The 13300-nt window shown below is 34.5% G+C and overlaps 6 protein-coding genes and 3 pseudogenes across 9 annotated transcripts, besides 2 other annotated features; 7 read left to right on the plus strand and 2 right to left on the minus strand.

Moving 5' to 3' along the window:
* Positions 1-11118: part of a mobile genetic element that runs on past the window's edge.
* On the plus strand, positions 118-629 carry TVAGG3_0236680 (organellar and viral DNA polymerase type B; the record flags this gene model as incomplete). Its single annotated transcript, XM_051227529.1, has 1 exon — positions 118-629. A coding segment is annotated over one exon (512 nt), but the record flags the coding sequence as incomplete, so codon positions are not given.
* Positions 1180-1602, plus strand: TVAGG3_0236690 (annotated as a pseudogene). The gene has a single exon. A coding segment is annotated over exon 1 (423 nt).
* TVAGG3_0236700 (uncharacterized protein) lies at positions 2023-2496 on the minus strand (the record flags this gene model as incomplete). The annotated part of the gene is made up of 1 exon (XM_051227530.1): positions 2023-2496. The coding sequence occupies one exon, from the start codon at positions 2494-2496 to the stop codon at positions 2023-2025; it is 474 nt and encodes a 157-aa protein (XP_051112516.1).
* Positions 2586-3141, plus strand: TVAGG3_0236710 (organellar and viral DNA polymerase type B; the record flags this gene model as incomplete). Its single annotated transcript, XM_051227531.1, has 1 exon — positions 2586-3141. A coding segment is annotated over one exon (556 nt), but the record flags the coding sequence as incomplete, so codon positions are not given.
* On the plus strand, positions 3783-4773 carry TVAGG3_0236720 (organellar and viral DNA polymerase type B; the record flags this gene model as incomplete). The annotated part of the gene is made up of 1 exon (XM_051227532.1): positions 3783-4773. A coding segment is annotated over one exon (991 nt), but the record flags the coding sequence as incomplete, so codon positions are not given.
* Positions 5096-6408, plus strand: TVAGG3_0236730 (annotated as a pseudogene). The gene has a single exon. A coding segment is annotated over exon 1 (1313 nt).
* TVAGG3_0236740 lies at positions 6488-7343 on the minus strand (annotated as a pseudogene). Its single transcript has one exon. A coding segment is annotated over exon 1 (856 nt).
* Positions 9735-10193, plus strand: TVAGG3_0236750 (uncharacterized protein; the record flags this gene model as incomplete). The annotated part of the gene is made up of 1 exon (XM_001311478.1): positions 9735-10193. One exon carries the CDS (start codon positions 9735-9737, stop codon positions 10191-10193), a length of 459 nt encoding a protein of 152 aa, XP_001311479.1.
* Positions 10465-11118: a terminal%2Cinverted (terminal inverted repeat of Maverick-1C transposon ID:TVAGG3_0236590).
* Positions 11119-12850: 1732 nt separating this feature from the next.
* TVAGG3_0236760 (transposase-related family) lies at positions 12851-13096 on the plus strand (the record flags this gene model as incomplete). Its single annotated transcript, XM_001311481.1, has 1 exon — positions 12851-13096. One exon carries the CDS (start codon positions 12851-12853, stop codon positions 13094-13096), a length of 246 nt encoding a protein of 81 aa, XP_001311482.1.
* Between the last annotated feature and the right edge of the window lie 204 nt (positions 13097-13300).

Below are 13300 nucleotides of genomic sequence, written 5' to 3' on the forward strand. Positions count from 1 at the left end.
TTCACCTAAACATTATTTTTGCTGAAAATGACTAAATTTCATGAATTTTCATAAAAGATAAAAATAAAGTTAGTTTTATTTTTATTTATTTTTTTTATCTTTTATGTAAAGACAGTAATGTCAAACATTGAGTTTGAAACAGTAAGAAAGATTGACAATGACACCAAACTGGTTAGAATTGGTGATTTAAACGTAAGATACTGTAAGAAATACAACAAATATTCTTTGTCAGACATTATAACACCTTCTGGAAAGAAAACAAAGGACTGGGTTAGAATTGCTTCTACTCAGAAAATTTTGACAAGAAATCCTGAGCTCATGATATCGGTAAGATTCTATGGAACTACAGCATATCTCATTGACAAAAGTCTTATACCAATAATTCTTCTGTGGATTGACCCTGTTGTTGGATATAACTTCATAACTTATGGTTCATTCGATACGGAACGTTGCAGTGAAGGCTTACTTTACATCGTTCAGAAACCGAAGGACTTCAATACAAAGAGATATAAGATAGGAAGAACATATAATATAACTCAAAGATATGACAGTACAGTCAATAGAGTCAAGGTTGTGTTCGTTAATGATATGAGAGCCGCAGAAACAGAACTACTCGAAAAGTTTGAGAAAATGTATGGTGCTCCCATAAAAGGTAAAGAAACGTTTGAAGTAGATGAGATAGATAAAGCTATAAAATTATTTGACGAAGTTGCTGAAAAATACATGTAAAGCGTTTATTTTTGTCTTTTGTGAAAGTCAGAAAATAACGCTAATTTTTTCCTAACAAAAATTTTTATCTTGTATGTAAAGACAGTAATGTCAACATCAGAGAACACAACAACTGCTATCGTTCATGAAGCCATAAATGAAGAATACGAGTACATACAGTATAACAAACAGTTACGTCTCATTCGTTCAGTCAAAGACGATATGTACCAAATGCAAAGTATAATGAATGCTCTTCGTTCTACAAAGCAAGCATATCATTGGTTTGAAAACCAACAGACAAAAGAACTTTTAGAAGAATTTCCTCATATGATTGCTTTGCAGAATGAAGAGATTCCGTATGAAAATCGCAAGAATTTGGCTCCTTGTTTGAAAGGTTATTATGTTCATAGACTTTTAGTAAACGCTGTAGCAATGTGGGCTTCACCTCGTTATGCTTGTTATATTTTCATGATGTTAGATGAACTATATAAAGCAAAAGATGAAGTCATTGAATCCAAAGACAAAAGCATACAGAAAAGAATACCACGTTCAGTACCAAAAGGAAAGGAAAAGAGTTATAGGTATATGATATATACTGAAGAATTGGAGAAAGAAGAAGATAAAGATATGGTTATGTTGCATTTAGTCAGAAGAAACAACAAGAGCTTTTATGACTTAGCTAAAATATATAAATCTGACAGAAACTGGTTCTATCGTGAAAAACTTACCGATTTCAATGACACCGAATGAGCAAATAAAGGAAATTGTCAAAAATACTCTTCCTCAAACACACTATGACATCAAAGGTTGCACAATACTTACATTCAAAGAAGACTTACATTACTGAAGGAAAAAATAACAGAATATTTCGATAACTTCAAAGAGGAAGAATGAAGTCACGACAACATTAACTATGAAGTCACGACAACATTAACGAAGAGAGAATGAGGTGAAAAAAGAGGTGAAAAAACGGGTGAGATCTCACCTCTTCACCTAAAATATATTTTTGTGCTATATTTACACTCATTTACGAAGAAGTCATGAATCCTACGTCAATTATGTTCGACACTGATAACATTAACGATAACATTAACGATAACATTAACGATAACATTAACGATAACATAAATGCTCCATGTCAATTATGTTCGACACTGATAACATTAACGATAACATAAACGATAACATTCATTTTTGCATTAATCCTGCTGTATTGTCAAAATGTCATGTTGTCATCATTTTTCAGAGAAGTTAATTAACCTGGTGACATGGTGACGTGGTGACACCATCAGTTATTCAAAAATATATTTTTGCTTAAATAGCTTCAGGGTCTATTTCTTCAACCATTTCACTTCCTTCGTCAATGTCAATAGAAGCTTCTTCAACCTTTGGTAAGAATTTCTGTATAACAGCTTTGTTCGTTATTGTCTTCAGAGATGAAGGATAATATTTCACATTTGTTTCACCCTTCTTATATTCTTTCTGTTCGGAAAGATTCATAGCAATACTGAAGAAGTCAATGTTAGAGTTCTTTATGACAGTATAATGAGTATCTTTGACATTCACGAAGAAACCCTTTTGTTTCAAAACTACTGCTAACTCTTGTGAAGTATAACGTTTGCGGTCAATGACAATAGCTAATGGTCTGACATACTGACCAAACTTAGATTCTTTCACAAACTTCTTGTTAAAGATAACATTAACGTTTGAAGCACCATTGAACTCATTCTTGATGACAGTAGCGAGAGCATTGTATGAAAAGAACTTGCAATCTTGCATGTGTTTCATTAAAATAAAAATATTAAATTATTTTGAAAAATAACTTTAAAAAATCTAATCTAATTTTTTCAAAAAATATTTTTTATTTCCTACTAAAGATGTATCGGAAGTTGTCTAAGTTAGAACACTCGGAAATAAAACAACTTCTAACAGAAGCTAACATAGAAGTTGCAAAACATTACGCGACAAACAAAAAAGCACTCGCTGACATTCTCAATGACTACAATGGTGAAATAACTTATGATAGAATTCATGAGTTCATAAATGCAAGAGCATTTCCTTTAAATGACGTTGCTATTGACTTATATCATAGACGTTCAATACCTCATGAAGTAAGGCGTGAGATGTTTGACATAACAAATGCGAACGTTGGTCATACTCGTAAAGCTCTTTCTCATGAAGTAAGGCGTGAGATGTTTGACATAACAAATGCAAACGTTGGTGAAACAAGAAGAAGAGACGACACACTGAAACAACAGAGAAGAGAGATGTTTAAAAGTGCTATAGAACAAGTTCGCAAAGCTAACGATGTCATTCGTTCCATTGACGACAAACCAAAAGAAGGTGAGAGATGGTTAAAGAAAGATGAAGAGAATAGGAAGAGGAATGTTAAGACAGGCAATAGACTCATTGACTTTAACATCGAATCTTTAGATGAACCAAACAGAGACTACTTACACAAACATTTCGGTAAGGTTTTCATGAGACTCTTAGAGAAGATTAAAATAAACTCCCAACAAAGATGGATGGTATGTTATAAACTTGGTGGAAAGTATGAATGTTCTACGTTAAAACCTCAATAATATTGGAACATTACTACATCAGCTCTTGAAGGAGAACTTTATATCAGAGATAGAAGCAAATGCCGCAGGTATTGTTGAAATGCACTATGACTTCTTCTTGACAAACATAAAGAATCTTACTGAAATAAAGATGTATGATTTAACAGAATATGAAGGCTTAACGATGTCAGATGTAAAAAAGGCAAACCAAAAAAGAGACCATATAGAGATGAAAGCACACTGACAAATGACCAGAAAGCCATTTTGGAAGCTCTTAAGCAAACAGGAAACCCAGCACTTATAGAAAGCTTTTGGAAAGATAATGGTGAAAAGAAGTTTTATAAGAAGAGAAGCGGTCAGTTCTGGAAGTATCTTTGCACGTTACCTATAAATCTTGAACGCTACCAAATCTTCAATGAACTGAACAAAAGAACTGCAACACTTATGACAGAAGACAATTGTTTCGTTTATGCTTGCATTCAGGCTGGAGTAAATGAAGAAACTATTGACCACATGAGAGAAGTCATTCGTGTTAGAGACTTTCCTCAAAGTAAAGTACAAGAAATTTCTGACGCAACAGGTATAGCATTTAATGTTACCATTGGTTATTTCAATGACTCAAGATATAATGAAATAAAGAGATACATACCAAAAGAATGTGAAACTGTTCGAACTATTGACCTACTTCTTGTTGAAGACCACTACATGCTAAACGAAAGACTTCCAATGACAACATACTTCGTCAGAAATTACAAAGAAATCTTGAAGGAGTGTGGTGGAATGAACATTGAAAAACAGATGAAAATATATACAATGAGAGAGAACAAATATGTAGTTCGTTATGATAGAACTACACCGCTATGGGATGTTATGAAAACATTGTGGGAGTGCAAATATTTCGAACCTATTTCTTATGGAGAACTTTTCACATATACGACTGACTTATATAAACAGAACCTTGCACCATTTAAAGATTTGACATATGCTCCAAAGTATTGTGTACAACTGAAGAAGAAAGCAGAGTCAAAAGAAGTAAATAAAAATAAGTGCAAGTTCATTCCTGAGCACGTTTTCTTTGCTGACTTTGAGTGTAGTACCGATGGCTTTCATAAAGCTTTTAACATATGTTACGACAGTGAAGATGGTTCAGTGAGTGAAAGCATTTGGGGTCAGAACTGTGCAACAGAATTTTTGGAACGACTTCCTGACAAGAGTTTAATATATTTCCATAACCTCAGCTATGACATAAACTTCATCTTAAGACACATGACAGAAGTGAAAGGAACTCCCATCATTAAAGGTTCACGAACAATGCAAATAACTGGTTTATATAAAGGAAGGGCAATTATTATAAAAGACTCTTACAGTGTTATAAATAAGAAGCTTAAACTATTTCCTGCTATGTTTAACTTACAAACAGGACCGAAAGAAGTATTTCCATACAACTACTACAGCAGTACTTTGTTAGCAAATGACAACAGAACTGGTGTCATTTCTGAAGCATGTAAGTTTGTCAAGGATGCAGATACATTTATGAAGAACATAGATTCCATCAAAGGTTGCAGAATAGATGAGAACCACTTCGACTTAGAAAAATATAGCACGTTTTACTGCAAACAAGATGTAAGAATTTTAAGAGAAGGTTTTGTAAAGTTCCGCAATGACTTATTGAAAGAGTTTGATTTAAACGTTTATGACTACGTTAGTATTTGTTCAATTGCTAACAAATTATTTGAGAAAGAGTGTACTTCCGAATGGAAATCTTTATGACCTCTCAAATAAACCAAGAGAAATTTATTTCGAGATGCATTCAAGGTGGAAGATGTATGTTGTCAGATAACATGAAACAAAAGAGCGAAAAGAAACTCATTGCTGACTTCGACGCTGTTTCATTATATCCATCAGCTATAGCAAGACTTTATACTTTAGAAGGAATTCCAAAAGTATTGAAGGATGAGATGTTAAGCACAGAGTATCTCATGAGACATTTATTCGATGACGACCAAAAGGAACCCATTGGTGAAAAGTTTATGTCTGGCTTCTTTGTTCTCATTAAGATAACAGAGATTGGAATACATAGACACTTTCCTTTAATAGTTTGTGACCCTGAACTAAATCCAGAACTTAACGTTCCCAGAAGTTCAAACACTTGCTGTTTAATGTATGTTGACCATATAACATTACAAGACCTCATAAAATATCAAGGTGTCAAATGTGAAGTGTTGCAAGGATACTATTACGATGGAAACAGAGATATTAGAATAAGAGATGAAGTAAAGAAGTTGTTTGAGTTAAGGTTAAAGTATAAGAAAGAAGGAAATCCTTTGCAAGAAAATATAAAGCTCATTCTGAACAGTATTTATGGCAAAACTATTCTATCTCCTATTGAGTCAAAAATAACCATAGTAGATGACAAAGATGCTATAAGATATGCCATCAGAAACTACAACCATATAGTGAAGTTCGAAGGTTTGGATGGTTCAGAATAAAACTATTTTCAAGCTAACGAAAAGCATTTGCAGACACTTTAACTTCTGTCCACTTGGTGTAAATATTCTATCAATGTCAAAACGTATTATGAATGAAGTGTTTTGCACGATTGAAGACTTAGGATTAAAAGCATTTTATCAGGATACAGATTCGATGCACATTTACAATGAAGACATACCACGTTTAGCTCATGAATTTAAGAAGAGATACGGTAGAGAACTTATTGGTAAAACATTAGGTCAATTTCATAGCGACTTCGCAGAAATAACACCTGGAAAACAAAGTTTAGCATACAAGTCAATATTTTGTGGAAAGAAGACCTACATAGACTTACTCACTAACGATTTAAATGAAGTTGCATTTCACTGCAGAATGAAAGGCGTGAAGCAAGATGTTATTGCTTTAACCGCTAATGAAATGTTTCCTGACTCTGTTCAGTGTTTCTATGATGAAGATAAAGGTTTAATGGTTCCGCAAGGAAAATTTGACAAAGACTCTGAGTTCAGTGTTATGCAGTTATATAAAGCACTTTATGACGGTCAAGAGATTGGATTTGACTTATGTAAGTCTTCTAGTCCTTGCTTTGCTGAAAAGTTTTAACTTCTCAATAACGACTAAAACAAGCTTTATTCGTAAGTTGAAGTTCTGAGGTCATTTATTTTTGTCAGCAGTGAGACCATTCATGATAAAAATAAGCCGCTAGCGCAAGGGCGAAGCCATGTGGTCATTTACAATACTGCGATGGTAGAGTTTAAGAGTTGTGCTTCAATGTAGAGACAGTCCTTATGGTCTGGAGGTAAGAACACTGGGCAGTTATGGTCATGAGTGGAGAACATGTCTATCCAAAACTCACGATTGAAGCCAGTTAATTTATAGTATTTAGGGTTAGGAAGTGGTGAAGTTCTTGTATGACCAATGAACTCATTTTCAACGCCTTTGGCTATTAGAGAAAAGAATAGCTTGCTTTCTATCCCAAATGCCAGGTGTTACAATCTTTGAAAATTCATTTTTCCTCGGAAGCATTGCATCATAATTGAAAACATTCTTGAAATCATCACTTGGTTCAGAGATTTGAAATCTTATACGTAATGGATTTTCTTTCTCTTTAGCTACTTCATTGAATGGTGAATATATAACAAACTGACAGTCATGTGTTCCATCTTCATTTTCATTAAATTCATAATGAAAGTCTATAAGTTGTGGCTGACTACCTTCTTCTTTCAGTTGTGCAAGAAACTCACGTAAAGGCTGTAAAGTTTGTACTTCAATGTTAAACTTTTTCTCGAACATTTCATTAAATGAAATCATACATTGCAACAATGTTGTATCGTCTTTAAAGTATTTGTATATGTGAATGTTTTGGACACTTAAAGACTGTTCGTCATTTTCTATCTCGACTTGAAGTATAAAGTCAACTTTCCTAAATGCACGTGTTATATACATAGATGTTATGCCAATGTACTTCTCTTCATTTATGTTCACAATCCAGTCTGTTGGAAACTTAAACGTTACTCTGTTCCCCTTTATTTTGACGTCAGGGTTTTCACTACTGAACGCAACAGATAAAGGTATTTGTCTATACATTTAATTCGGATAAAAATAAACCATTTACTCTTTCTTTGCTTCAGCTTCTTTAGCTTTTGCTTCAGCTTCTTCTCTAGCTTTCTTCGCCAGCAAACGTGGGTTCTTCTGTCTTCCAGCAGCTAATGCAGCTAGTTGTTTTTCACTAAGTTTTCTCTTTGGTCTCTCTGGCTTTTGTTCTTGTTTTTGTTCCTTCAGTTCGGATAAAATTTGCTCGCGAATTTCTTTCTTCAATGCTTCAACATCTATGACCCCTTGGGTCTTGTCCATATGACTTGTCTGAGTCATTTGACTGCAGATAAAAAAACAAAATTAAAACTTTAACCGATGTAAAATGAGCTTGTCAAAATCAGAGCGAGAGTCTATTATATTAAATGACGCAAGAGGAATACAACATCCTTTCTATTATGTAAGTCAGAGTAAAGATGGTAAAATATACGTAAGAAAAAGAAAGGTTCCATTAGCGAATGCAGAGAGCGACAACATTAAGGTGCATGGCACCGAGGGTGAAGCCCATATAAAACCTTCTATTCAAACTGAAAAGTCAATAGAACAAGAAGAAAAGAAGCCAGATGTTCTTTCAATAACGAACCAAGAGCTTATTGCAAAGTTCGTGAATTTCATTGAAAAGCAAACCGAGTCAAAGAACCCTGACCCACCAGTGAAAGAAGTTGAGACAAAAGAGAATGTACAGTTCATTGAAAATGTCAAGAAACAACTTCCACCACGAATGCCAAGAAGAAGAGTGAGAATAATGAAGTAAATAGATATTTTTATCCGAAGTAAATACATGCAGAACGAACAGTTAAACGAATTTACTCCAGCAGAGCATATTCATCAGATTCGCTCATATTTCGATATCATAGACAATGCAGTTCAAATTGGTGACGCTAATAGAAAATATTCTGACGCAAAGATTCCATCACAACCTGGAACTGCTAAAGATAACACATGGGTAACATTCAATCTCTCACCTCCTGGTGAAAATATGTTGGACCTTTACAATACATTCATTACGTATAAAATGGAAGGTCAATTTATTGTAGATAAAGAAATTGGTTCAGGTTCCAATAAAACAAACCCACCAGGATTTTGGATTGGTTTCGATGACGCTTTCTATGCAGTTGCTGGATATCAAATCCTTGCAAATGGTCGTATCGTATATTCTCAAGACAACGCAAGAGAAGAAGCATATATAACTTCAAACTCACAAACTACCGAACAAATAAAGAAAGTAGATGTTTTCTCAAAGACTCGACATGAAGATGTATGGAGTCGTTCGGGAACATGCAGAACAGGACAAATTGTTAGTGGTCCAATTACAGCAGGAAAATCATTTGATTTTAAGCTTCGTTTAAGAATTCCTGTTAGAAAGTTTTTACCATTAGAAGCTATTCGATTTATTCCTGCATTTGCTGGTAACATTCAGCTTAAAGTAAAGTTCAGTAGCGACGCATTACAATGCACATCTATATCTGTAAATGATATCATTGCTTTCAATCCAACTCTTAAAGTTGCATTTGCTTCAGATTCAAATCCACCGACAAATAAATTTGTTCCATGGAATGAACCATTCACTATGATAACGAAGGCAATAGAAGCTAGTGGAACAGTTACTATTACAACTGTAACCCAGCAACTATTTCGAACAAAGATGGATTTTAATGAATGTTTCATTCATCCAAAGTCATTCTCTTTAGACCCTAACATTTATACAGAACTTGTAGAACATTATACAAACGAGGCTTTATGTTTTCCTGTTAAAGTTATGGATTGGATTCCTATGGACGGTTCATTCTCAAAGAATACAGATAGTTCAAGTGCAACATTTACAGCAGCTTATACGCCTATTAATGTTAAAAGTATTTGGGCACTATTTAGAAAGAAAGACAACTATTATGTTAATTTTGAGAACCCTAAGTTTAAATATCTTCAGCTTTCCATGGGAGCTTATGGAAATATGCCTGCAGAACCTGAAAAATCATATGGACCTGTATTTTATGAAATGGTTGCGAACGCTTGCAATACAAACAATGATATGATAGGATTTAATGAAGATGTTATGAGGTCATTGTGGATGATGGTAGTGTGGAACATAAATGGGATAGCTATGACAACACACATTTCTTATGTGGTTTTCCAACAGAAGTGGACTTTTGCTTCCAGCAAGGTCAAACATCTACTGCTCCAATAACATACAAATTGTCTGTTAAAGGACCTATTGAACTAGCAAGTGAAAATGTACCAAAGCCACTTATTGGATTTATGAGGGATTGTTGCTTTGCCATTCAGGTGCGTGCTAATGGAATCCCAATAATAAGATTAGATGACTATAACTTAGCTACGGACGACAGTGAGGAATAAAGGATGAACGTTTATTTTTAAAGCTTATAAATGAGTTCTTCATCAAGCTCTCGTGAACCTTCACCATCTATGAAACAAACTTTACCAAACGATTATGGAGCACCTATTGAATATTTCTTACGAGCTGCACAATGGCAAAGAGCAGTCTCACCAAGGTTAGGTGTTCCACCAGCTCCTGTCAAAAATAGCATTTGGTCAAGTCCTTATATAAAATATGGTCTCCCACTAGGTTTGCTAGCTACAGCAGGAGCAGTAATGATGTTGAAAAGAAATAAAGCAAATGTTGTAAATAATACTGAAGTAGCTGAAGTTAAACAAACTCCGACACCATCGCCAAAACCAACGCCTTCACAAACAACACCTTCAATGACTCCTGAACCTATGGGAGTACAAACTCCTGTTCAAAAGTCAACTCCAAAACCGACTCCAACATTTAAACCAGAACCTACACCACAAATAAATCGTAAAACTCCTGCGTTTCCTTACTGAAAAAATAATGTTATTTTTATTTAATATTAAAATTTTTATTTGATTGAAATGACGACTAAAGTCACTGAAGCAATGAAACAAAAGTTTTTGGTAGAATACATTAAATCAGGAATTATTCCAGAAGGTTTTTACATTCATACTATGAAGGATGGTAGAGTTCAGTTTAGAAAGATAAAGCAACCATTAGATAAAGAAGGAATTTTGAGAAAGATTAAACTTCATGAGGACAACATTGCTGAACTTAAGAAGAAGTTAGAAGAGTTGGAGAAAGGAAGAGAGTTATAAAGCAATGAATTCAACAGGGTGAAAAAACAGGTGAAAAAAGAGGTGAGATCTCACCACTTCACCTAAATTTATTTTTGTGCTATGTTTTCATACGTGTGAGGGTGGTGATATCATTTATTTTTTATTTTATTTTTAAAATTATTTTTATTTTATTTGGATGTAATGACAGAACAAAAGCAACTCATACAAATCAAAACATATAACAAACATATATTTAAACATTTATTCTTCCTTCCTGAGCATAACATGTTCTTTCAAATACATCCGAGACCAGTTGACTTTTCATTGACTGTGTATAAAGATAGAAATAGTTATATCATTAAACCATACGATGACGAAGGTAAGTTATGTAAATTGTACGTTAAGAAGTTAGAGAAAGTTTATGGCTTCAAGTATGACTACAATAGGGTTAACACTGATGATGAAGATATTGAGGAAAATTTATGAGAACATTAGTGAAGTTGTTAGTGAGAACGATAGTGAGGTGAAATTGTTGGCGGTTTTGTAAATATTTAAGGTTAAGTTAGTTTTTGCGTCCATGTTGTAAAATATACGTTAACGGTTTTGTAAAGTGTCAAATTCACAAGTATTGGGTAAGGTGGAACGCAGTGCCACCATACCCAAGACTTGTATACTAACTTTATTAGATCTTCACGTGCGTTTTGATTAAACCTATTACGCAGGTTCCGCACAATTGAAATCATTCTTTCCACATCAGCTTCGGTTGCAGCAATAGACATGAATTTTAAGGCAATCTCTTTCAATGCCTTGAAATTTGCATCACATGCTACCCAAAACCTTTGATCCAAGCAGGTGAGGTCGGTGTTGTTCCTGATTTCACTCTCATTCATATGTATAAAGTTGGAAAGAGCTTTCTTGTACTCATTAGCTATGTTCTTGGCCGAACTTCTCTTGTAGAACCTCGCTTCTGCTTCTGCACGTCTCGAAAGCATCTCGATCATAAAATCGTTGAAGCTGTACTCTTCCACTTCTTGCATTGACAGAGACGCCCATTCACCAAGGTTCCTGCCTAGTCTCCTCCTTGGTTCATTCTCTTCAACTTCTTCATCCTGAGCAATGTCTTCTGCATCTACTTGGCCATCACCTTCAATTGCTTCGTTCTCAATCTCGGGCTCTTCTATATCTAGATTTCTGTCTAATTGATCCTCTGCCACTTCATCCAAATGATCAGGGGTGTAGCTCCTTGGAGGGATTTCAAGTTCAGCATTGATAGGTATTGGTTCTTGGAAGAAGAGTGAAACGTCTGGCTTGTACTCAGTATGCATGTTCAATTCTGCGCGGATGACTGACCGGCCGGCGTAGTTGCCCTGTTTGTCAAAAACTTCATTCATGTTGGCGATTAATGCATCTGCAATGCGCTTTGACGAACTTGATAATTCAGGACGATTTGCAATTCCGGTCAACTGCTCAATCGTCGATTGAAACATTGGATAGATGTAGCAGAAGCAGCCAACGTCACTCTCTGCATAATTCAAGAGTTTCTTGATTGGTAAAAGAATCTCTTCGAAATTTAACAGCCATTGTGGAAGTCCATCCTTGAAATCAATTCCCATATCCCTTAAGATCTGAACAGATTCCGGTGGATCATCCATATTGAACAATTCATAAATTTTAGGGTGTTTTTCTTTTATCCACTTCAGAAGATCCCAGAAAAACATCCAGCGATGATCCGGAACATGAATAACCCTCATATTCAATGCCCTTCTCGTGTCCGGCTTCGATAACTCCTTGCTTATCGCTTTGCAATAATTAATTTGCATTGCAAAAGCTGAACAATTGTCTGCCGTATGCTTCACCACTAAGTTGAGGAGATGCGCAACACATCGGATATAAACAGTTTGAAGACCCGGATATAGTGCTCCGCATCTCCTCCAGTGGCACAGCCCTTTAACTTGGGCGGGGCATCCATCGGCAACAATTGCAGAAAGGAAATCCTTTGGGAAGGTAAAACATTCAAAGAAATTATTGTAATCCCTGGCATTCCAACCATCAGCGATCATAGTATCAATGAAGATATGGTTCTATCATAAGACAAATTACGGAAAGTGAACTCAAACAAAAAGTGACACAATGCATTTGCCAACCAAATAACTTTACAAAGCAAAAACTTAAATTACTTGTCAAGCTTACTATTCTTATTTTAACAATTAAAAAATTAAATTTTATTTTTTATTTAAAAAAATCATCTTATATCATCTGATATATATATAACAGCATTAATATTTCAATGATTCACAAATCAACTTTTTCATTATTTTAAATAATTATAGAATATATACCGACTTTTTGTACATAAATATTTTTAGATTCAATAATGATTTACGGTTTTTTTCAAAACTTATAATTTTCAAATGAGTGGTAGAATCTTCGATTTAATTGATTTAGAATGGTTAAATCAAGCTAATCAACAAATTCAAAGCGGTATTAACGTCGAAACCGTTCTCCAAAATGTCCCTTTAACAGATGGAAGAATTCTTCCCACAATATCACATAAAACTTTTAAAAACGCTCTTAATTTCAATCAAATTGAAATTCCAAAATTACGTACAGGTCCAAAACCAAAAGATCCACCACAAGGGATCAAATTCAAAATTTAATCGAAAATTATAACGCAACACCACATACACAGTTACCAAAAAATCCAGAAATACATACCTGGTTTACACCAAACAAATTTTATGATATCAGCGAAAAATATGATACCACCAAAGAACCCCTTTGGAAAGTTGATGGAGAAATTAAGGATTTGAGGATTTCTCTTCAACATTTCCGCGAGAGAGAGCCAATCAAAGAAATTAATT

The sequence above is a fragment of the Trichomonas vaginalis genome, chromosome IV (assembly GCF_026262505.1).
Source record: "Trichomonas vaginalis G3 chromosome IV, whole genome shotgun sequence".
Lineage (NCBI taxonomy): Eukaryota > Parabasalia > Trichomonadida > Trichomonadidae > Trichomonas > Trichomonas vaginalis.